Source organism: Pelophylax lessonae (genome assembly GCF_965119305.1).
Source record: "Pelophylax lessonae genome assembly, chromosome: 5".
NCBI lineage: Eukaryota > Metazoa > Chordata > Amphibia > Anura > Ranidae > Pelophylax > Pelophylax lessonae.
The window spans coordinates 124809090-124835277 of record NC_138772.1 but is presented as its reverse complement, the minus strand read 5'-3'; the positions used below and the strand labels follow the sequence as shown (position 1 = coordinate 124835277).

Genomic DNA, 26188 nt, shown 5'->3' with positions numbered 1-26188 from the left:
ACCAGTGCTCCTACAATGCCACTACAATGCCATCACTGTTGCTACAGTGCCACTACAATTCCATCAGTGCCACTACAGTGTCCATCAGTGCCCATCAATGCCATCAGTGCCACTTCAGTGCTCGTCAGTGCCATACAGTGCCAGCAGTGCCACTACAGTGCTCATGAGTGCCTTACATGGCCATCAGGGCCACTAGAGTGCTATTCAATGCCCTTCAGTGCCACTACAGTGCCCATCAGTACCACTACAGTACCCTACAGTGCCACTACAGTGCTCATCAGTGCCACTACAGTGCTCATCAATGCCACTACACTGCTCATCAGTACTACTGCAGTCCACTACAGTGCTCATCAGTATCCTATGGTGCCACTACTGTGCTTATCAGTGCCACTACAGTGCTTATCAGTGCCATTAGTGGCCATTAGTGAGTGCTTATCAGAGCCCTACAGTGCCCATCAGTGAGCGCTTATTAGTGCATTCAGTGCACATCAGTGCCTTATGGTGCACATCAGTGCTCATCAGTGACCTACAGTGCTATCAGTGCCCTACAGTGTCATCAGTGAGTGCCCATCATTGCCACTAAAGTGCCCATCATTGCCACTAAAGTGATCATCAGTGCCACTAAAGTGATCATTAGTGCATATACTGTGCTCATCGGTGCCACTACAGTGTCCTATTAGTGCTCATCAGTGCCACCACAGTGCTCATATGTGCCACTACAGTGCCCTATTAATGCTCATCAGTGCCCAATAGTGAACATCAATGCCCATCAGTTAATGAGCACTAACTGATGGGCATTAATGTTCTCTATTGGGCACCAGTGCCACACTATAAGTGGATCCTCATCCTCATCAGCGCCCGTCAGTGCAGTAAAAATGTGAAAAAAATTTGTTTTCATTTTCTTTCTACATTTTCCAAAAACTTGAGGAAAAAAAAAATGACATGTTAAAAAAACTCATTATGCAACGTACAATATATATTTTGGTGTTTGCTTTCCAAAATGGGGTCATTTTGTGGGAGTTTCCATTGTCCTGGTGCTCCAGGGCCTTCAAAATATAATAGGTAGTCAGGAAATTAGATGTGTAATTTATGTCCTTAGAACACCTGACGGTGCTCCCTGCATGTTGGGCCTCTGTATGTGGCCAGGCTGTAGTCTCACACATGTGGTATCGCCATACTCAGGAGGAGTAGAAAATTTTATTTTGGGATGTCATTTTGTGTATGTACATGCTATGTGTTAGAAATATCTTATAAATGGACAACTGTGTATTAAAAAAAATGTGTTTTAATTTTCTTTTCACATTTTCCAAAAACTTGTGGAAAAAATTGTTCAAAAGACTCATTATGCCTCGTAGAATATACATTGCGGTGTTTTCAATACAGGGTCATTTTGTGGGCTTTCTATTCTGATGGTGCTCCAGGGTATTCAAAAGTGCAATAGGTAGTCAAGAATGGGGCTGAGCCATGCTCTGTGTGTCTATAGACACACAGGGGCGGCTTAGGAGCAAGCCCTCAGTCATGAGTACTTTCCCCATAGCAAGCAGCTTGCTGTGGAGGAATCACCATAGATCCTTACATTGCTTGCATCAGTGAGCGGGAATAATATTTGGATGACAGCCTTGTGGCTCAAAGCAGAGGAGACTTTCACTATTGCTTCTTTTAGTTTGTAAGTTACCATTTGTCCTGTGTTTATAATAAATATAATTCTTACCCTCTGGTGTCTGGAAGAAATACACAAAGTAAATAAGGTTCAAGTAAGAATACACATAACTTGTGTTTTAGACATTATTTGTTTATCCTGGAGTTTAGATTTAAAGGGACTTAAAGTACTGAAGCCAGAATGATAGCATGGCGAGCAGGCAATTAACATTTTCAGAAGACGAGTTCAGCATTAGCAATCTTTATGTTTCAGTCATGACAATTTATCTTCAAAGTGTGTTACTAGCCCATTTTTAAAGCATTTGTTACCCTAACAAAAAACAAAAAAAAAAAAAAACAGATCCTGCTACCATAAAGCATGTTATACAGCACAGTGTTTGTGCTGTGTAATTTGGCCCCCCATATCACCTAAGAAACCTGGATAATCCTGCCAGTTTCTACCCTCCCTTCTGTAAACTGACCACGATTTATCATGGCTGCTGAGCTCTGTTACCGTGGTCAGTTTACGTGCCTCTGTAATCCGCAGCCCTGCACTGTCCTCTCTGTCCTCCTCTCCCCCTCCCTCCCTGGCTGTCTGCTTGTGTCAGTGCCTGGCCCCTCCCCTCCTGCTGCCCTGATATTTATTATAAAATCCTCCCATCCCCTCTGTAATATAACAATAAGTGTTCCTGTGTCTGTGTTATAGAAAAAATATGCAGATCTGTACCTATATCAGAGTCGCTCTCAGGCGCTCACGTGACTGCTTGGCTCTCTCTCTCTCTTCTCTTCCCCTCCTCCCCAGCTGACATCAATGGCAGTGCTCGGCCCTACCCACTGGATCTGTCAACCGGGCAGAGGAGAGAGCCGAGGAGTCAGCTGAGCGCCGGGGGCCACTCTGATATAGGTACAGATTGGTAATTTTTTTCTATTACCCAGACACAGGGACACTTAGTGGTATATTACAGAGTGGATGGGATGATTTTATAGTAGTGGCTTAACAACCACTTTAAGTTTTGGATAGCAGAGGGAAGGAGATTTTCTTGATGTCCCATATTCCATAGGGGCAATCCACCTTTTCTATTTGACCATTGTCACCAGGACTAAAGGGAAATTGTGTTGGTTCACACCAGAACAAAAGGTAAGAGGAAACCTTCTAAACATGGACACTTGATCCAGTGACAACTGTCTAAGGGAGAATTTCCCCTCAGTTTATATGGATTTCCCCACACTTGTTGTTTTGAAAGAAGGTGAATGTAAATCTACCAAAGGGAGATATATAGAGAAATACACTGATCAGAGATAACATTATGATCAACCACCATAACCTGTTGAGGCATTGACTGGACCCTCTAAAGGTATGCTGTGGTATCTGGCACCAAATCATCAGTAGCAGATCCTTTAAGTTTTTTAAGTTAAAAGGTGGGGCCTCCGTGGTTCAGACTTGTTTTTCCAGCACACTGCATAGATCTTTGGTTGGATTGAGATCTGGAGAATTTGGAGGCCAATTCAACACCTCAAACTTGTTGTTGTGTTCCCTATACCATTCTTGAATTCTTCAGACCAGGCAATCTTCTTCCATTGCTCCTTGGTCCAGTTTTAAAACTTACGTACTCATTGCAGATGCTTTTGGCAAAGGAAAAAGCTTAGCATGGGCACCTTGATAGGTCTGGGACTACCCAGCCCTAGACCCATCAAACGCAATGCATTGTGTATTCTGACACCTTTCTATTGGAATCATCATCAACTGATTTTCAACAATTTGAGCTACAGTAGCTTTAACATTGGATCAGACTACAGCCTTCGCACCCCATGTACATCAATGAGCCTTGGTTTCCCATGACCCTGTCACTGGTTCACTGTTTTTTCTTCTTTTGACCACTTTTGGTAGGCCCTGACCACTGCAGACTGGAAACATCCCACAAGAGCTGTAGTTTTGGAGTTGTTCTGTCCCAGTCCATTAAAATTTAGCCCTGGTAAAAATCGCTCAAATCCTTACGCTTGCCCATTTTTTCCTGCTTTTAGTACTTCAACTTCAGGGATAACATGCTCACTTGCTGCTTAATATATCTCACCAATTTTCAGTAGCCATTGTAACGAGAAAATCAGTTGTATTCACTTTACCTGTCAGTGGTCATTATATTTCGACTGATCAGTGTATAGCAGATCTTTGCTTCCCATGCCTTGTCATTTTGTCTTCTCTGTAATATCACACCTGCCCTCTATCACATGATAGATCTGAGATTCTTTCTGCATGCAGGTGGGACTTTCTGAACATGGGCAATTTGCAGTGAAGCTTGAAATAGAAAGAAGCGGGGATGAACTGGTCAAATGTTGCTTGTATGTTCAAAGTTTATAAAAAATGAAAATAAAATAAAATAAAAAAATAACAAAAAGAAAAATTAATAAACATTTTATTACATTTATAATGAAAAGTTTGTGCATTGGGGCTGATTTGCAAAAAGGGGTGGAAATGGTTCACTTAGCAAAAGGTTCACTGAGCTTAGTAAATGCGATTAAGCTATGTTCACTTTATTTAACTAATAAACTAAGCAAAATCCTGTTTTTTTGGGGGTCCCCCCCCCCTCACATTTCTATACGGTATTTAAAATGAACACTGACTTTAACTATGATGTTTTGTAACTTTTACCTTGCAACATGAGCATGCATTGTGCAAAATGAACATTCACTTTGCTAACTGAACAGACTCTATTAGTAAATCATCCCTGTTGCATGGACCTTGCAGGACGGAAACCAGTATTTATGCATAAAAAATAAAAAAAAAACTTTCTGCACAAGGTAATAATATGTATTTTTCCAAGTTGAAAGGAACATTTGCCAAATACCTTCCCTTCTTAATTCCTCAAAAATGCATGGGATAATTAAATTAAATTACACCATTTTTATCTGTAGAAAAATCAGAACTGTTTCCTTTCCCTTTGTGTTTACTTTCCTCCAGTAGCTGACATCAAACTGTTTTCTGGAATGCTTGGCCTAAATAAGTTATGCTTAACTCAATATCTAATATAAATAGCCCTAGGGAGATCCAGCCATACAATGATAAAAGCTTGAGTTTCTTTTTCTAGTGCGCCACACTTTACTAATATTGTATTTCTCTAATCACCAATCTTTATATGCCTTCCTGACCCTAAGCTCTCTGTCCAAATAACTGTGTATTGGTATCAAAGGCCCGTGTCACTAAAAGAGTGAATGGCTTTCATTTTTTTCTTAGAAATCTTCCGGTGGTTGGCATCTGCAAAGAATTAGCCCAGACCTTTTTTTTCTGTCTCCCGCTGCCTCCTGGTCAGAGCCCCCATCCAGTGGAAGTTGCATTTTCTGGAGTGAGGTCACTGTGGTTACAAATAACTGGACAGTGTAATTTATGTGGATTTCAAACTGTTTTCTTAAATTAGCTAAGTTTTGAAATCAGGGCTTTTATGCCCGGCACAACATGACATCGATGAATTTTCCGTAGACTATTCTGTGATTTATTAAGGAAAACAAGTAGTTCCAAGAGATAATACATAGTAGTAAAATACACATAAATTCTATAATGGATATACCTGGCATGCAGAATAGTAAAATAAAAGTTAGTTAGAAGACTAACCCTAGGTTAGCAATAAGATATGTATTTAAGTCCTTATGCCCAATAGCTGAATATTTGGATATAAGTCTAGAAAGTTCCCTGGACATTATTTCAATGGATAGACCTAAATTTCAGTTCAGGGTTAGTCATTTTTTACGCACCTGATTTCATTCCACTTCTGGATCTTTCAACTGCCTTTGATACAGTTGTCCTCAAAAAATGTTACTCCTTTGGACTCCATGACTGTGCTCTTCTTTGGCTCTCCTCCTACCTATCCCACCGCACCTTCAGTGTCACTTACAATTCTATTTCTTCCTCTCCTTTTCCTTTCTCTGTCGGGTCCCTCAATGTTCTGTTCTTGAACCTCTCCTTTTCTCAATCTACACCTCCTCCCTGGAATAGCTGATAGTCTCCCATGGCTTTCAATATCATTTCTATGCTGACGATACCAAATCTTTCTCTCTACCCCTCAGCTCACAAGATCAGTTTCCTCACGCCTCACTAATTTGCTAAATTACATCTCAGTCTAGATGTCGCACCACTTCCTCACACTCAACCTGTTCAAAACCAAGCTCAATATACTTTCTCCCCTACGTGCCCCTTCCCCTGACTTCTCTGTCAAGATCAATGGCACAACCATCAACCCATCCCCACATGCCAGTTTGCTAGGTGTTATCCTGGAACTCTCCTTTCACCCCCCACATCCAATCACTTTCCAAAGCTTGCTGCCTCAACCTCTCCAAAATGCTCCCTTCCTAACCAATGACACCACAGAGCTCCTAATCCCCTCCATTGTTATCTCTAGCCTTGACTACAGCAACTCCCTCCTCATTGGCTTACCTTTAAATAGGTAATAGTCCGTCATGAATGCTGCTGCCAGACTCACCCGACAAATTAAATTCAAAATACTAACAATACCTTTCAAAGACACCCAAAATTTGACCCCCCAGCTACATCACTAACCTAGTCTCAAAATAACAAACAAATCTTTCTCGTCATTCTTTTCAAGACCTCCTGCTCTCTAGGTCCCTTGTCATCTCCTCCCATGCTAACTTTCAGTACTTCTCCCGAGCCCTCCTTTCAATTCCCTACCCCATTCTGTCTGACTATCTCCAACACTTTTAGGCAATCCCTAAAAACTTTTCTCTTCAGAGAAGCCAATCCTGCCCCCATCTAACAATTATACTTTTATTTTCTCCTTCAGCCCATTCACCACGGTTATTTCCTTTTGTATCACTTGACCCTCCCTTTTAGATTGTAAGCTCTAATGAGCAAGGCACTCTGAATCCTCCTGTATTAAATTGTATTGTAACTGTACTGTCTGCCCCCACATTGTAAAGTGCTGCGCAAACTGTTGGCGCCATATAAAACCTGTAAAATATAAATTTTAATTATTTTTTCTCTAACCAAATCTGTTGAGCGGAATCCCTTCTGTGAAGAAAAATGTTTGCCCATCTACGCTGACTTTACTAATACATTATAATAAAGTATTAGCTGTAAAATGTACCTAAAGAGGCAGTTGGAATATTCTTTTCTTTTTTTTTTTTTTTTTTTCAATTGCACAATAAACTTTATTTTCAATCATTTTTATTGATAACAATAAAAATGGTACACGTACTGTTCCAAAGATACAGTAGATGAGTAGCAAAAGTTAACATCAAGAATCATCTCAACAGAGGTTCGCGTTAACCTCCCTGGCGGTATGATTATGTCAGGAATTATATACCAAAAGCGGTACAATTTTTTTCATGGAAATTTGGCGTAATGTATTATAGGCCTACAATTCTTATTATCTTATTATTCTTATAATCGAATCAATGATATAATTTTATTATATAATATATAATATATATAATAAAATTATATTATTGATTAGATTATAATTCATGCATTATATATTTAATATATATATGTGTGTGTGTGTGTAGATATATATATCACATATATATATATATATATATATATATATATATATATATATATATATATATAAAACGCATGAATTATAATCAAATCAATAATATAATTTTTATATATATATAATATTATATATATATATATATATATATATATATATACGTGTGTATATAGGTATATATATATATATATATATATATATATATATATATATATATATATATATATATATATATATGTGTGTGTGTGTGTGTGCATAGGTATATATATATATATATATATATATATATATATATGTATATATATAAAATGTGTTATGTGTTTGTGTTTTGTGCAATGTTTTGAATTTCCCTCCCTAGTTCCGCTCCCATGCAGCATTGCTGCTGCAGGGAACGGAACTAGGAAGTCATCACACCGACGGACGAGCGGCGGGGATCTCGGCTGGCGGTCACAGCAATGAGAGATCATCGCTGGATCGCCAGGAGAAGGTAAGACAGCGGTGTCTTACCTTCTCCTGGCGATCCAGCGATGATCCAGCTCTCTGCACATCCACCCCGAGCGTGACTCGGGGTTACCGATCCTGGACTAAAAAATCCACCCCGAGTCATGCTCGGGATTACCGCCAGGGAGGTTAAGGTAACGTATATAGATAGTAGGGAAGGGGGAGATAAAGGTTGAATATTCAAAAACCATTCTAATGAAAAATTGAAGACCAGAAAGCCTTCGACATGCAATTTGGATGATAATCTATAGGTCAGGGGTTGGGAGCAGGGCCCATGCACCATGATATTGTTACGGAACATATGGGTCCCTTGCTCCCACTCCAAGTAGAGGCTATGTTGCCTAGGGGAAGGTATACTCAAGGTGAGCCAGAATTCCATCCTGAGGCCCAACAGAGCCTGGGTGTATAGTCAGGCTGGAATTGGTCTTGGGCTCATTGCTACTTATGGCCTCAAACCTGTGGATGGCTCCACTCCCAGTCCAAGTTAGCCCTGGGTGGTGCAGGAGGAGAGATTAGCCCGTATCTCGACAGAGGGGGAAAAGGAGAGAAGGAAAGGGGGAAAAGAGAAAGAAGAAAGAGAACAAAAGGGGGGAGGGGGAAGTGAGAAGTAGGGGGGAATAGGAAAGATGTACAGTCACCGTGGGGAAGCTGGAATATTCTATTGGATTGTCAGAGTTCCTCTCTTTTGCATTTCAGGAGCTTCCATATTTCTTAGCTTGCAGTGTGCAAAATTCTAACTAAAGCAACTATTTGGGGCAAAACAACAGGTCTGCTTTTAATGCCTCCATCAACAACAGCACATTTCTCTGACTTTGCTCACTTGTCTAACAAATTTGATTGATACTGCAAGAACTGTCTGGCCACACTCTGGAAATGTCACCACAGTAAAAGCTTTTTTTTGCAGAAAATGGCTAGCTGTGAAATCATCTGTAGATGCCGCTTCACACCAACGCATTTTACCCCAAAATGGGCCTAATTATAGTGACAAGGGGTTTTGGGGTGAAACACATTAGATGGATGTCCCCTCTGTATCCTCTTTCCCTTCCCCCAACTGCATTGGAGGCACTGGCCGATACAAGAAGGCAATTCAGGAATTTGTTGCATGGACTGTGACCCAGCCTAAATATTTGTGGACTAAAATCCAACTGGAGCTTTACATCTGCTGTAACAGATGTACCATGTATTTACCAGTACAGACTTTGGACTAAGATTTTTTTGGTCTTTAGGGAAAACTTATAACTGAATACAAGTGGAGGCATACAGCCCTAAAATTAAGTGTCAGTTCTGTGTGTCCCCACTTTTGGACAAGTGAGCCTATTGCTGCCGTGCGGGGGGGCCCATGCCAGGCCTTGGGGGTGAGCGCTGTGACTGCAGCATTCTAATTGCAAATTGTTCAAGCTCCTGAAGAAGCGACCAGGTCACGTAACATGTAGAGCACAATTCACAAGGTAGATCGAGGCAAATGAAACCCCAATATCTCGATGATATGTCAACTGTATTTTCATTTTCAGCTTATCCCCCACAGTTTTTTACTTTTATTTCACTTGACCCTCGCTTCTAGATTGTAAGCTCTAACTAGCAGGGCCCTCTAATTTTCTCTGTATTAAATTAAATTGTAACTGTATTGTCTGCCCTCATGTTGTAAAGCGCTGAGCAAACTGTTGGCACTATATAAATCTTGAATAATAATAATATTAATAATAATAATAATATAAATAATTCCACAATTGTATTGTTATATTGTTTACAACATTTTTTTAATATAGATCAATACATTTGTTAATTTTACATATATGTGCCTGCAAAATACATTTTTGTTGAGTTTCCAATTATGTGAAACATATTAGAACAAAGCACTATCTAGAGTGGATGATTTGACAGCAAGATAAAGCTTTTACTGTGGTGACATTTCTGAAGTGTGTACTGAAGCGTATGGAGCAGGGATGAGTTTGTGGACAGACACCAAGTGTCTAGTCTTTGCACTGTGGGTAGGACGTGTACTTGGGAGCAGTGTTTGCTTGGATCTTCTACTAAATTTGATTGATTGTTGAGTGAATAATGATTGAGCAATAAAGTCACTCACTCCCCATACATGTGATTTAAAATGACCTACTTTGATGGGTATTCAGGTTGTAGGTAGCATAAGTGCTGCCACTGCAAGAGGCAAGTCAAGGGCTGTATTTAATGCATCTAAAAACTAGTTGGCCATCAACCTCATTTATATAATAAATATTGTAGTGTAATATTTTACTTTTCTTTTATCTATCTATAAAAAAGGTATTTTAGTGCATCTACTGCAGGCATTAGTAGCATCAAAATGATGCAGCTAAAAGTCATCAGCATCAGGGTAAATAAATAAAATATAAAAATTATGTAATGTACAAAATATAAAACAGATTAGTACATGTAAATAGCAGCATATGTATGTAATGTTATAAAAATTAATAATGCATTTCATGACTCCTCTCTGTTTTCCAGACCACTCGCACAGGTAGCAAAGTGGTGGTGCCTCATGTAATTTAATTCGCCCTATGGTCCATTACATATTGCTATTAAATTGTATTAAAACTTCATGGAACATTTAGCCCCAGAATACCTGCTTCTGAACGTTTCCTGCTACAAACCTCTGCCACAAACTTGCATTCAGCATAAAAGTTAGTAAAACAATAACCTAAAAATGTTGAACTAAACATGAAGCAATAATAAAAAAAAACAGAGACAATCTAACCCGTATGCACCATAGCAGATATGATGACAAAAAATGAAGCTTAGTTAATTTGTCATATGAAGCACACAAAACATTCTTTGTATGATGCTATATATATTAGGCACTGGATTGCCTTTTATTAGTGAAAATCCAGAGGATTTGCTCATGCAGAGTCTGGGCACAGTTTATTGCCGCATATTTTAATAATGTAAAAATATCAGACCTTAGGAGTAGTGACAGATTATAACAAGGGCAGAATGAGCAACTGCCTTGGGTCCCACTCCAGGGGGCCCATGGGTATGCCAAAAATATTTCTTCACTTTGGTGATCTACACAATGGGGTTTATTTACTAAAACTGGAGAGTGCAAAATCTGGTGCAGCTGTGCATAGTAGCCAATCAGCTTCTAACTTTAGCTTGTTCAATTAGGCTTTGACAATACAACCTGGAAGCTGACTGGTTTCTATTCAGAGCTACACCAGATTTTGCATTCTACATTTTTAGTAAATCAACCCCAACATGTCAGTTTCAGCTTTGGTAGTATTTGTTTTGCTCTTAATAAAAAAAAATTAGGGTAATCATTTGATCATACACAAAGCAAATGCCCTCTCCCAGTACCTTTGTTACCATTTGATTCTATCATACAAGTACTGCACATTTCAGTATATACTGTTGTATAAGATCCCATTTGGAATTTAAACACTGTGGGCTCAATACACTAAAGAATATCTCATGAGATAATTGAATCACGTGATGCATTTTTTCCAATTATCTCATGAGATGCTAAAAATGTCAATTCACTTTCACCTTATAGAAAAACAAAAGAAAAAAAGGAGAACAGTAAAACACAAATAGAAATACATTATCAAACAATGTGCAAAGACCCACAAGTCCGACATCGGAGACAACTACAGGTCAGGCCCAGGGCGTAATTCCACAAAGGAGAGATTCATCACATTTCTGCTCAAGCATCTCAAGTCTGTTCCTCAGTTGAGTAGTATCTGTTTTAAGCTGCTCAATGTCCTGTTTAAAAGCCCTCTCCACTCTGCTAGTGAAGCGCTCCAAGTTCTTTTTAGTGGGAGAGACCAATGATGTTGCCTAATGTCTCTATCCCCAAAAAGTTCAGGAAGATCAGAAGCCTGGTCCGGGAAGCGATCGAGCGAGAGGAGGCTTGGAGAGCCGAGTCGCTCACCGACCGAGGAGATGGAAAAGGAGACACTGCAGGTTGGGATGATGGAGCTTTGTGGTGCTGTGAAGTCACTCACTCCAGGGCCATCTTGGATTTCCCACTCTGAGTCCTCTGGATCTCGTGGAAGAAGGATACCAATGATCCCCATTGAGTGTGGCCAGATCTTTTTTGCTGCGATGATGCCCTGGGACATAGCCAGTAGCTTCAGTGTGCAAAAATCACACCTGTAGCTAAAGTTTTAGCAGCAGTATGGACAGAGATGCAGAGCGGCACGTCCTCATTTCATAGTCAGACTACGCCCCCGTCCAAAAAATTTTGAAAATATTGACACCCCCCACTGAACACACTAACTGTGGAATGGAGTTCCACATCCTTACCGCTTTAACAATAAAAAAAACTCTTACACATTTTGAATCGATTCTCATCCAACTTTATTAGGTGGCTGTGTGTCCTCTTAACAGACCTAAGACTAAATAGTTTTTCAGAATGGCAAACACATGCATAGACTACAGAATAAAGGGCTACACAAACATATGAAAGCTGTACAAATATGGACTCTTCACAGCTGTGGCTCAATCAGGGTAACACATGGCTGAATGGAATCATTGCTAGAAAGCCTCTACAAGAGAGAATCTAGCCAAGGATCTTATCCTCATAAAAGGATCCTTGTCACTGAAGTCCAGGATGGTTCTGGTAAAACAGGTATTCAATGACAAAAGAGCCACCCCGCTGCAATTGCCACTGCTACCAATCAAGAAGGGATTCCCTACAGTAGCTGGGTCTTCTGGAGAAGATCTCCTGGCCCTGCTGCCCAACTGCCAGTTCTGAGAGTGGAGAAGCCCTCACCTGGATGCAGATCACTTGTCCAACTACCTCTGCCTCATCATGTGTTACCTCCCTGGGCTGCAGGAAAGATGAGGTACGATGAGGAATGTATCTTCCCTGTGCATCTCCAGAAGCCCAGGGAGTTGTGGAAAGTGGAGTTAAGGGGGCCTCATCTGAGGATGGTGAGTAAATGGTCACTCTTCCACACTTTTATTGCTATTGACAATGGCCACCAGGACAAATGGAGTGGGAATTCAGTGGCACAGACAGCAATAAAAAAAAAAAAAAAAACAACTTTACTGGGTTTTTTTTTTCCTCACTGCTCAATTAAAAAGAATATTTGGCTATATATACACTTAAATTAGGTGTATGTAGATAGAAGAGGAAGAGTATCACTACCAGGAAGACTAAACAAGTTATTTTCCTGCAGGTCATCGTGTGTAAATACCCATACTTTATTCTGTTTGGATAAGCCTGAAAAAGATTTATGGGCTAAAATGTTACTATGTACACATGTTGAGATGTAATCAGGCACTTATTAAGTCATCTTGGTAATGCTGCTTTTTAGTTGGTTGCTTTCTGCTGCTGATTCTACATGGCTTTCAGTACTGTGTTTAGTACAGTTAAAGATGACTGATTTTCTATGCTTGAGATTCAAACCAGACTACAGCGATTTTCTTGAGATGGGTATTTCCAAATTATTGACATAGCAACACAAATCTTACATCGTTATTACATTCTGTGATGTTTCCAGACTTCCCAATTCCACCTACCTTCCTTCCTTCTCTGTGCCTTATCAACTTTTCCCACCACCAGTCAGGAGAAGGTATGTTTCAAACACTTGCAATATAAATACCAATCATGACAGTGGGAGGCATGAGTGTCTGACGAGTGCTTTTCTGTAGGGGGGTAGGGATCACTTGAGCAGGCAAGATGGTGTGTGGATAAAGTACAGTGGTGGAAGATTACATTATTCTTTTGTCTGTACTATATTTATGGTGGACTTACCGTATTTTTCGCCGTATAAGACGCACTTTTTCTTCCCCAAAACTGGGGGGGAAAAGTTGGTGCGTCTTATATGACAAATACACATTTTGCCTGCATTAAAACTGCCCCTAACTTTGTGTGGTGCTTGCTTGCATGTACTGCGGGCTGTGAAGACTTCTCTGACCCTCCCTGCACGGCCAGGCTGTGTGTGTTCGGGCTTCCCTCTCCCTCCTATAGCGCGCCTTGTCCCCCTCTCCCGACAGTCTAACCACGTGCTGCCCGGGCATCATGTCAACGCTCTGCTGAGCTTACCGGTACCTTTCCCTCCATCAGTGCGGGCTGTGCCTCCTCATGTCTCCCCGGGCAGTCTCACTCCTTGCTGGGCAGTGTGGGCACAATCGCGCCACTTCTGTGCATATCTCCTGGGCACTGTATCAATCTATGCTGCCCTGAAATGTCCGCACGTCTGTCCCTCCTGCTCCATACGTTCTGCCTCCTCCGGCCAATGTTTACTGTGTGCTGTCCGTGCTCTGCTCCGCCCCGCTCCTTCTTGATTTGATGCCCGTGTTACTTTCACTGTTTACTGACATAACTGACTGTTAATGAGATTAAAGATAGTTCTTAATACTACAGTATTTGGTTTAGAATCTTTTTTTTCTAGATTTTCCTCCTTTAAAATTGGGGGCGTCTTATATTCCGGAGCGTCTTATACGACGAAAAATACGGTATTTAATATAGATGATTCATGCTGTTGATGACTTATTTTTGAGCACTTATATCAGAGCGTTACTTTTAAATGAATGACACATACTCCCTGTCCTCAACAGTTCTTCCATCTCCCTATCATACTTATAAGCTAAAGCACCTTCATGCAGTATGGTACCTTAGGATATTGAATCTGAGAAGCAATACAGTGAGTGATTTGCAAACATGAATCCACCAGCAAATGAGCAGATAATGTTGCAACCAGCTGTAATAGCAAAAACAGCACAGGTTCACAGAGTTAGAAAAAACGTAAAAATAATTACATAGTTACATCGTTTAATCTGGTTGAAAAAAGAGACAAGTCCATCTAGTTCAAGCAATAAAAAGGGGAAAAACATGCTGTAGAAGAGCTTATCAAATTATACACCACTAAAAATGCTCTTTTTGTATTGCAAAGACAGAATGGCCTTCCTTTTTTACATCCTAGATGTTCCCATCTGAAAGAATTTCACCAGACTGCCTAAGCAGGAAACGTTTTCTTCTTGAAACCCAGCCAGTGACAGCTGACCAGGGAAGCATTTAGTCTACTGTGAGCTTTTTAAGAAGTGTGATTTACCAGTGAGGACAAAAAAAAAACAACTCTATCTAAAGAAAAAAAAATAGATTTTGTTTTCAAGGAAATTTTGCCCGCTCAGCTTAGTGAAAAATATTGAGAGATTCAAATTCTTTGAGTTTTCAACAGTGTTAATTTTTTTGCCTAATTCAACCTGCTCATCACTAGAAGGATGTGTCAACAATTTACTCAATACCGTAAGGAAAGGCAGGAGCTGGAAATATCACCAGTGGTGTATCATTGCGATAGAACTAACCTAGCAGGTGTGGCAGAGGCTTGTTTTAACCTTAAAAAAATTTGAGGGAAAATGTGCCATACTTTAAAATACAATTTTTACATCCTGAGTATGCTTTTTGGCACACCATTATTCACCATTATTCCTTAGATATTGTTCTCTATTTCTCTATGCAAGGATAAAATGTCAGCTAAGCTGGCTGCACCTTATATTATTTTCTTGTACAACTTTCCTTTAGATTTACCAAAACCATATAATATGAGGTCAAACCTAAACACTTTCAAATTGTATGCAATCAGACAGGCCTGTTGCACTACTGTACATATTTGAAGGTAAATCTACAGGAAATTGAACAAAAATAAATTGTATAATGTGTAGCCAGCATTACTCTTGAAAAAGAACACTTTGTGGTTGATTTAAAAAAACTGGAGAGTACAAAATCTGATGCAGCTCTGCTCAGAAACCAATCAGCTTCCATGTTTTTTTTTTTTTGTCAAAGCTTAATCGAACAAGCTGATGTTAGAAGCTGATTGGCTACCATGCACATCTGCACCATATTTTGCACTCTCCGGTTTTTGTAAATCAACCCCTTTGAGTATAGTATATTATTAGCCTGGGAGAACAGATGGATGGGAAAATTATGAATACAGAGGGTCTGAGGGCAGAGAGCTTCATCTGTACAGCTTCAAGCAGTGAAGCATTCACATAAGAGGTGGCAGACAGGAAACCTGTATCTTACCAAACCTGTCTGGATCAAGGATGTCAAGATAATTTTATTAAATTGGCATTGTCTGCTTTTTTTTATTTGTGTATCTTTCATTTCCAAAGGGTAACTCCTGTTTAATAAAACTTGTCATGTTTGTGTGCATGCTTCATTAAATCACAGCACTGCCTAGAAGCAAAATCATTTTTGATGTAATATGTTAGAAAAAAAGGCTGTTTAATACTGCATTGTGTCATACTTGGTAGCATTATCAAAATAAATCTAAACCCATCCATTGTTATAGCCAAACTTTTTGTGATTTACTAACTACATCTATATTTATGGACACTACTCCTGTTTGTCAATCAGCTCTTTTCAGGCATTTGGAACTAGATTGCAAAAATCATTACAATTAGCAAATATCCATTTACAGTGGTAAGCGTTGTCCAGTAAAGGTAGTGTAAAGGTCCATTCTTCAGTAAAGGTAGTGTAAATGGACAGTACATGGTCCATAACAAAAGTCTTTACAAGGCTCCCACCTGTCTGCCTCACAAGTTATTACCACTGCTGGGACTACTGGCCATTCTTAAATACTATTTGCTTTCAATATGATAGAGATGTCTTTATTGTGTATATTGTATATTGTATATATATATAAGTTACCTCCTTATTAACCTAATTCAATAAATGTCCAAATTAAGGGTTCAGTAACCATTAACAACCAGTAAGAATTCAACTTAGCAAAGCCAGACCAACACAGGGTTCTGACTGGTTAATATGTGGTAATGGACTTTTCTACTTTCACTGTTTTATCATATTAACAGATTGATGGACAGATATAAGCCACCAGGAGTGATCCAGTTGCTAAGAAAATGAAGTGCCATTCTGTTTTGCAATCATTGGCTGGGAACTGAAATTGATAGTAAGCCAATAGGTATGCTGGCCTACAGAACCCGTAACAAAGGAAAATTGTTTGTGTAGCCTAGTGGTGGCTGGTGATTAACATTTTTGGGGGGTGCAAACAAACCAATCCAGGTCCTTACCTGCAAATGAAGCCTCCAGTCTGGGCTTCTCTGATACCCAGTGACTTCCGTGTTTCAAATCTTTAGCCTCCTGATTGCCCAGGATGAGAAGCCGGAAACCGGAAGTGACGCAATGGCAAATTTTGATTGGCTAAAATCAAAAGTGAGAGGGTTCAGGGCGCAGTGCTTTGCGCTCCGAGGACAAAATAAAAAAAGCTAATTAGAGCCTCAGGGTCTAATCACATGCTTGTTAAAAATTGAGGGACCTAATAGACACCTATTAGTCTGGCACCCCGCACCAGTTCACTGCATAAACATAGAACGATTTATTTTTAAATAAATGATCATTTGGCTAACATTTTTTAACTTTAAGATGTTCAAAAATGTTAGTCATATTATCATTTATTTAAAAATGTATCGTTCTATGAACTTTGGGTGGGCGCCCCTGCGCCCCTTATGAACCGGCCGCCACTGGAGTTGCCCATAACAACCAGTAACATCTTTTTTAACCTCATCCATAAACATGACAGCTGGGAAATGACTAGTTGCTGTGCTGTAGAATTGTTTTCTTCTCTAGTCTATACAACCCCCAATACTCTAATTTGAGGAGAACAGACTGCCCTGCTGTAGAATTGTTGTTCGTATGATCTGTATGTAAGCCTTAGGGCATGCCATGGTATTACGAGCCAGAAAGTGGATCATCAGACAATGATAAATGGGAACTCTTTGAAGTCTCAAAATTGCTGCTAATAAGATACTGAATAGTACATTTAAAAGAAGCTATTATTGACTTTAATGCAAATGAGGTGGTGATGATGCCCATTTTCCTGATTGTATATGTAAACTTTGATAAGACTTTTGGAGTAATGTTAGCTACAAAATTAACTTCACATGGGCCAAAGTGAAGTAGCAAAGTAGGGAACATTGAATGTCTCTGTTCCCTAGCCATAAATACTCTAAAAAAGCTAATATACTGTATATCAGCCTTACTGTAACCATTCCTATGTGCGCTATAACATGAATAACTAGCTCTGTCACTTCGCTACTCTGCCCATTTGATGTTGTTTCAGTCATGTGAACTGACAGCAACTGATTTCCTTTAATAAGTTCATAGATCTGACAGAAGTTCTGTTTGATCACAAAATGCTGTTTTTAATGCACCTTTTCAGTAGTAAGAGCTGTCACGTTTGACCTGTTGTCGATGATCAGATGTAAAACTGTAGTGGAAAATGTCTGGCGTTTTAAAACTTAAAGCTTAACTCCACTTTTATTGAGAAAAAAAGCATTCCCCTCTGGGTGATCTCTGTACATTACAAGGATTGTAACAAACTTTGTTGCAGATTCCTACCTTTTGTTATTTTGAAGAAATCATTGTTTGTTTCTCTGTGCCTCTGTGCTGGGTGGGTCAAATGGGAGTGGTTTCATAATTATCTATCAGCTGTGGCAGTTGCAGAGCACTAATGAGGAAAGCTGCTGGGCCTGCATCCCTTTAGACGTGTTCCTATTGGGAGTATCTCACCAAAAATGACATTTTTGTTGCAGGGGATGCCAGAAATCTGACTTGTATCTTAGGCAGACTTCTGGGAAAATTGGTGAGCCAATCACACAAGCAGGAAATTATGTTTCTGGTGTGTGGTCAGTATACATTCTGTGTACAGAACAGCTCCAGGTAGCCATATTACATTGCATTACCAGAAAATTACAACAGCTGCAGATTGAAAAGGAAAGGTAATTTTTAATAACATTCAATTACAAGATGACTTGTGTCGCAATTGTATACGCTATATTGTTTTTTCTTTATTTGCTATTTTTTCCCCCATGAAAGTGGAGTTACCTTTTAAGTTAACCACTTAAGCCCCGGAAGATTTTACCCCCATTCCGACCAGGGGGTTTTTTGCGATTTTTTACTGCGTGACTTTAACGGACAATTGCGCAGTCGTGCGAAGCTGTACCTAAACAAATTTGACGTCCTTTTTTTCCCACAAACAGAGCTTTCTTTTGGTGGTATTTGATCACCTGTGCGATTTTAACTTTTTGCGCTATAAACAAAAAAAGAGTGTAAATTTTGCAAAAATAACAATATTTTTCACATTTTTTTATATGAAATTCCCCCAAAAAAATGTAAAAATCTAAATTTTTTAACATTTTTGGCCAATTTGTTTTCTGCTACATATGTTTGGTAAAAAAAAATCGCAAAAAGCGTATTTTGATTGGTTTGCGCAAAAGTTATTGCGTTTACTAACTAAGGGAAAGATTTCTGTCATTTTTGGTGTTTTTTTTTTAACGCGTAATGGCGGCGATCTGCGATTTTTTTGCGGTACTGCGACATTGTGGTGGACAGATCGGACCCTTGACTGACATTTTTGACACTTTTGGGGTTACCAGTGACATTACTGCAGTAATCAGTGCTATACATATGCACTGTTACTGCAAAATGACACTGGCAGGGTAGGGGTTAACTTTATTGGGGAGGGAGGGGTTAAGTGTGTCCCTAGGGGTGTGCTTTCTACTGTGATTGGCTGTGGCTACTAGTGTAGGAACAGTGATCAACGGTCCTACATAGTAGAACTGTCTGATCACTGTTTCTACACAGGGAAGAATGACAGGCGGCTTGTTTACATCAGCCGCCTGACTTTCTCCCTCTGTACCGACGATCGGCGAGTGACCGGCGGACATCGGGTCCGCCGGTCACACGCACTAACTTCCCTGTGAACGAGCCGCGGCGGGCCTGCACCTCCGCGGGCGCGCGCTCGCCCGCTATTGGCTCACAAGGAAGTGACAGGCAAGTGACGTACCGATACGTCACTCTGCCTGGCAGGGGCTGACCGCCGCAGTATATAGTCGTGCGACGGTCGGCAACCAGTTAATATTGTGGCTTGGAGGAACTACTGACATTATTTACTAAATACGTTTCATGTATGTGGTCCTTAGTAAAGTACATACTGACAAAGAGTTCAGTGTGCATTTGATACACACATTTCATTGCATTGCCTTGCTCTTATGTGTCCTTAATTTTTTACTGAGAATGCTGGAGGATTTCCACCTTTACATCAAATACAAGTTGAAAGGGACTTATTGAAAATAAAATTTTTGCATGCTAAAATACTCTGAAGGTTCTGAAACCAATCAGAAAAGAAGTTATGAAGCTGTAGACTAGGGATGGTCATCGAGTTTGAGTTGACCATGAGTTTGACCTGAACTCTAGCTGGTGAACCATTTTAGAAAATGTTAATTTTTTTTTTATTGTTTGCTGCTATAGCAATCAATTGCCAATCATACAATTCCTGCCCTCCTAGCATTTTCAAGGAGAGATAGCTCCTGCTGTACAGTTATAGCAGTATAAAGCATTATATAGCGCTATATACAGAGTTGTTATGTGCTATGTAGCAGGGAATTGCAGTGTGGTGTGCTACAAAGTGTATAGTGTGCCACCCCCGTATTCACTGTGCTGCATCAGGCCACATTAATGTAAGGCATGTACATTGCAGTGGGTTACATTTAATTTTGTATCACCCATTGTGTTCATGGTGAATAGACCCAACAGTCCTTTTTAGGACGTCTTGTTCTACTAAAAAACAGACAAGGAAAGATATGGGGCAAGGATCGGGATTTTAAAGGTACCGTCAATGACCAATAGTAGATATATTCTAGAAAAAACTAGTATAGTATATTTTATATAAAAACATATATTTTTATTAGACAATAATAAAAAAGGAAAGAAAATTAAAAAAATCAACATACAAGAACATTGAGGACAAGTAATAGTCCAAGTAAAAAAGCAGATCAATAACGCTGTAACCTCATACACTTGTTTAATTGTGTTGAACCATAAGGAAGTACCAGAAAGCCAAGATAACCTGGTAAGTTCTAGAATAACTTCCTCAGGATAATTACTACCCACCACCCAACATGTTTCGCAGGGTATTCCGTTTCTTCAGGGGTGCAGGGTTACACAATTGTATTCAGAGGGTCAACTGTACTTCCTTATGATTCAACACAATTAAACAAGTGTATGAGGTTACAGCGTTATTGATCTGCTTTTTTACTTGGACTATTACTTGTCCTCAATGTCCTTGTATGTTGATTTTTTTGATTGTCTTTCCTTTGTTATTATTGTCTAATAAAAAATATATGTTTTTATATAAAATATACTATACTAGTTTTTTCTAGAATATATCTACTATTGGTCATTGAAAGGTACCTTTAAAATCCTGATCCTTGCCCCATATCCTTCCTTGCCTGTTTTTTGATACTATTACTGGGATGTGATACCTTTACAAATACACCCCCCCCTTCTTTTGAGCTAAATTGTCTTGTTCTACTAGGTTAAAAATTATAAAAACAAAGTTTTCAGGTTCAGCATTTTAGGGTTGGTGTTTGGGGTTTAGTGTTTTAGGCATAATTGCTATAAAAGGGAGGGAGATATAACATTTATTTTAAATATAACTTTGCTAGGGTATTTGCATTTTTGTTTAGCAATGTTTACATGTTACTGACACAGGCAAAGCTGCCCTTTTTTAGCAGCACATCCCCTCGTATTGAAGTTAGGCACTTTACTGTGTTCATCATGTCTGTAAGGCCTAATGGGGGAAGCAGAAGTTCTTTACATGCGACTATTGAGGGCCATACACACAGGGTGAATATCGGGCTGCATTCAATAGAAACCGGTGGACATTCGGCCCATGTGTATGGCTGCGGTCTGGCTTTGGTCGAATCGGTATAACCAAAAAAAGATCTGCTGAATGGCTTAGAGCGCTGACTGGTATGCACTGGTGTGTTCCGCTTTTGTCCCCTTGTCAGAACACAATAGTTCAGCTGGGGAGATTGCTATACTAACATTGCATAGTTAGTGCAAAGGCTCCTCCCCAGCTCTTTTGTTTTTTTCTGATCAGCCTGCTGAGTTGAACAAAAAAACCTATAAGTGTGTACTAGGCTTTAGGAGCAAGAAGGACAAAGCAGTGCTCAGACAACACCTTTGAGAGGCGTGGCACATCTGCCTCTTCTTTCTCGGAGTGCTATATAGCCTAATCTAATCAGTTTTGTGACAGAGATAAAAAAAATATTCTCAAACACATTTGACTGGCTCACTTTTAGCAAAATGAACCATTCCTTGATCAGTAATGAGTACAACCGCCCACAGCTAATGCTAATGAATAGATTTATCCTTGGAATCTGCCCTCAAAACATTATTATACCTCTCAGCATTGCAAAATTCTTCTACAGCTTCTTGTCTGCGCCCGTTACCAACTCCTGCCAACATTACCATCTCCAGCCAGCATTAGCAGATCTTGCCATCGTTACAAGATTCTTCTAACACTGCCACTATTGTGCATGGCGTCAGTACAACATTTAGCTGTTTTTAAATACATTCTAAAGCTGATTTTGTTGATTTATGTTTGACTGTTGTCCCTCCTGTTCAAAATGCACCCTTCCAACAGTAGTTAAATATTGTACTGTATATGGAATTACAATATTTCTTCTTTTATGTAGTTGTTGTTTTAAAGTTGCATAAGTTATGTGTTTTTGTAAACGAGGCCTACGAGATTTTTTTTTAAACATTATGCCTGTTGAGTGTATACCATATTCCTTTCATTTTAATGTGATAAATATACATTTGAAATTTTTTTTGTTCCTCCAAATATAAATTTTGGATGAGCTTTAGCCAATAAGACCTACAAGAGATTGTTTAAAAAAAATTAAAAAAAAGAAAACGCCTGCACAGTGTATACAGTATATTATTACTTCAACTTTAATCTGAAAAATATTAACTTTTTTGGGGGTTTCCAAAGCTAAATGTAGGATGTGAGAAGGTGGTGTGGCTGGTGATGGAGCACACTGTGGTGGAAAAAAGGTTATTCATGCATGACACAAGAAATTGCTTTTATTCTAAACGTTTGATGAATGTTACATGCACGCATGTCGCTAATTTAAATGGACCTATGTGCACATTATTTTTGATCCAGTAAAAAATGTGTTTGTGAAAGGTTAATATTTGCAGAGTACACACAAATATACTTCCTGTAGTGTGTACATGTATATATATCACACACACACACATATATATATATATATATATATATATATATATATATATATATATATATATATATATATGATTTGTTATAGTTTGCATATAGATTGTGCTGCACTTTGTGTGTAAAGAATTTCAGTGCGTGGATGTGGGGACACATATCTGCTGGCAGCAATCAATAAGTATTCTGTTTGTGTGATTCAAAAAGAAGTGTGGTAGCATGGGGAAATACAAATTTTTAGTTTCTAAATGGAGGGTGTGGTTTAGCCAATGAGGCCTACAAAGGATTGTTAAAATATAACCTATTCAGTGTTTAGTAATACCTATGCAGTAAAAAAAAAAAAAAAAATACACTTTGTTGTATTCATCTGGTCTCAAGAGTTGCATGTAGTCTAGTAGTGTAGTAGTCTGTATGATACTTCTTCCTTTTTTCTGTAACAGTAAAAAAAATACTATTTATTTTGATTTTTAAAAAGCTGCATGAGGTATGTGTTTTAGCAAATGAGAACACATTTGTGTTCCCTACAGACTCCATTATGACTACTATACACACATATGATGCTCTTTAAACCAAGATTCTATTATAACAAAGTTTGAAAAATATTGACCAAAAAAAAAAAATTAACTAGCAAAAGCCAATCTGTGACCTAAAGGAAAGTCAAAGTGTGACTTAAAGGAAAGTGAGGGGAAGTATTCTTAGGCTTTTGCTATGTGATAGGCCTTATGACACAAATCTACAGTGGAAGTCTATAAATGCTACTCCTGGTAAACACCTAGACAGTTAAAACACTATATACCAAAGAGTCACATGCAGCTCTCAGCCCACAGGTTGAACATTACAGTTAAAGGGAATCAGAGAAATACATTTTATTTTTGGAAATTGCCAGATGGACATTTCTTCCAATAGTTGTGTCCTCTGGTTCAGCTGTTTTGCCCCTAACTTGAAATTGTAGGTTAATTTACAATGGGTATTTTCAGTGTTGCACATTACATGTCTAATTAGTTACAAACCCAAATTACAGCAGAGTACATGCAGATTCATATTGGAAGCAGATACTAACTTTTACAGTTTCTTTTCAATTTGACATTTATATCACAAAGTGAAATATAAAATCAGAATCACTTAGGATCCATACAGTAGCTGTCTAAATGACAGCTGTGTTTCTAGGAAATCACAGATTAACACTAATTCTTCACCTGTCAAATAATCTTGTTTTTTCTACAGTGTATATATAACTATATGTCTTGTAATATCATACTATCTGCTTTAGAGCCAGATTTCTTTTAGTCACTTTTATTAATATTTGTAAAAAAAAAAAAATATTTGTTGATTTTACCTCTTGTATTTGCATACTTAGTTTTAGTTATTTCTAGGATTTATATATTTTTGGTAACTTAGGCCAAGGAAAAGCTTTCCTCAGACTGTGAGAACTGACAGGCTTCCTGCAATCACCTAGTATTCCACAGGCCCAATGACTCTCCTGTGTCAGTGTAAAAACATCTGTTGAATGAATTTATTGACTGAGGCTCTGATTTTTTTTTACACCGTTTATAACAGGCCTGACCTAATGAACTTAATTTGTTGACATGTTTCTCTCAGTGTCTTTTACTTGATCCCCTCTCATGTTTCTTTCTGCTGTGCTGTTTTCTTGGCAACTACAGTTCTCGGACCATCAGCGTATCAACCAATTTCAAGTCTACCAGGCTCAGATGGATACAGTTGGCATGGCAGGATTAGAAAAACATCGGCCTGTGTCCAGAACCCAGTCTTCCCCTGCTGCTTCATCGTTACCTCAGCCTACTACAGACCAGCCTGTCAAGCATGTCTATGAGACTGGTAGGACTCCCTGAAGACCTAATTTAATAGGCAGGATAAATTCACTGTTCTTGTAGGATCAACTGATTTAAATGCTTAGAATATCTTCAGTAGCTGAACATTCATCCTCCCTCTCTTTTGGCTGGATATTTTGAGGTTATGTCGGCATTGTGACAGCCAACATGGCTGATAAATCAGAAGTTGTACATTCACACTCTCATAAATCACTGCTATCATTGAAGGCTTTTGCCAAAATATCAACAGGTGCACTTATGGGTATTTATAGTTTTATTGTTGATGGCTTGGACTTCCCACGTTCAGCATTTGAGATCACATCACAAAATGCGAATTTCAAAATCGCATTTGAAAGAAAAGATGATGTCCGTAGCAGCTGTGACTTTGACAAGGAATGATCACTTCACCACATTTTACAGAGACACACCATGATTACGAAGATATAAAGTCTTTATATAGTATTTCATCAGGTCTTGGGTATAACTTTGATCAGACTAAGAACTACAAGACCTCAGTGCAAGGCTTAACTTCATATGTAATCCTTTCTTAGGAGCTGTAAATGGCAGTTGTTTTTTTTTTTTTTTTTTTTAATGAGCAGCATTATAGAAATGTAATGGTGGGTTGCATAAGCTCATCTTTGTATATATTGAGTTGCTACAATAGGAACCATAGACAGGCTACGATATCCCAATTGACAATTAGGAGACAGCCACTATTTATTTCTTATTTATTTAATTCTATCAGATCATTTTAATATTGAACCAATTAAAGTGCTGGTTATTTTTAATGTTATTTTAGGAAAATGTGGATGGACAATCCCTAATGACTCGCATCTCTAATGCAAATTTATTAAATTCGATACTCTATATTGGTTTTCCAGGTTTTTTTTAATTCCTATTTTCTCAAAATTTGTATTTATAATTTTTTACTTATTTACAGATAAAGGATAACTGAAACCTTATACCTCACACATAGATATGCAGTCCGATACAAATTGCATTAAACAATTTGCATTTCTTGTCTCCACTTTCCTGTTACAGTAGTTTTGCAGTATGGCCAATATGTTTGTAATGTCTAATAAACACCTAGTGCTCAGTTATCAGCACTCGATGATTGGTTGGAAAGTCCCCCGCTCTTCCTCTCCAGTACAAATCTATGTGAGGACACTCTGATTAGAGGTTAGGCCGGCAATACATAATGCAAATTTCTTTCCTGCAGCCACAGGTGGCAGGAAAGAATTTTGAATGATTCCCCCATCAACACAGGCAGTGCTGACAGTTGGGGGGGGGGGTGAAGCTGTCCCCTCCAGGAGAAGACAGTGATTATCACTAGCGACTTTAGCAGCTGCTAGCAATAATCGCAGGAGAATCTGACAGACTGGCTGTACTCAAGTTAATCCATCGATCAATTTGGTACATTCAGTCTACCCAGTCCTGCTAAACCGGCCAAGATTCGAACAGTGTATGGCTGACATTACTCAGCTTTGCCAGCCTAGACCCTTGAACTGAATGGGCAGGAAGCAGCTGGTTCATTAATACAAATAGGGAATTTTAAAAACTTTTTGAAGCAAATATCAATCACAAGTTATAACATGAAGGGTACGTGACTCTAAAGAGATAAAAAGATGTTAGGCAATTGAAATTATATACATTTTTGAGTGGGAAACAGGGAATTGAATAGTCTACCCTTTTGTCACTAGAG

General features: G+C 38.9%; 1 protein-coding gene across 1 annotated transcript in view; it reads left to right on the top strand.

Moving 5' to 3' along the window:
* The window catches only part of LOC309556060 (histone deacetylase 9-like), an 861320-nt gene extending 836293 nt beyond the window's left edge, over positions 1-25027 (top strand). The window contains exon 15 of the mRNA XM_082258372.1: positions 24319-25027. Coding sequence (XP_082114498.1) covers positions 24319-24507 — 189 coding nt within the window. The 3' untranslated portion in view covers positions 24508-25027. The remainder of the gene's footprint in view (positions 1-24318) is intronic.
* Positions 25028-26188: the final 1161 nt, after the last annotated feature.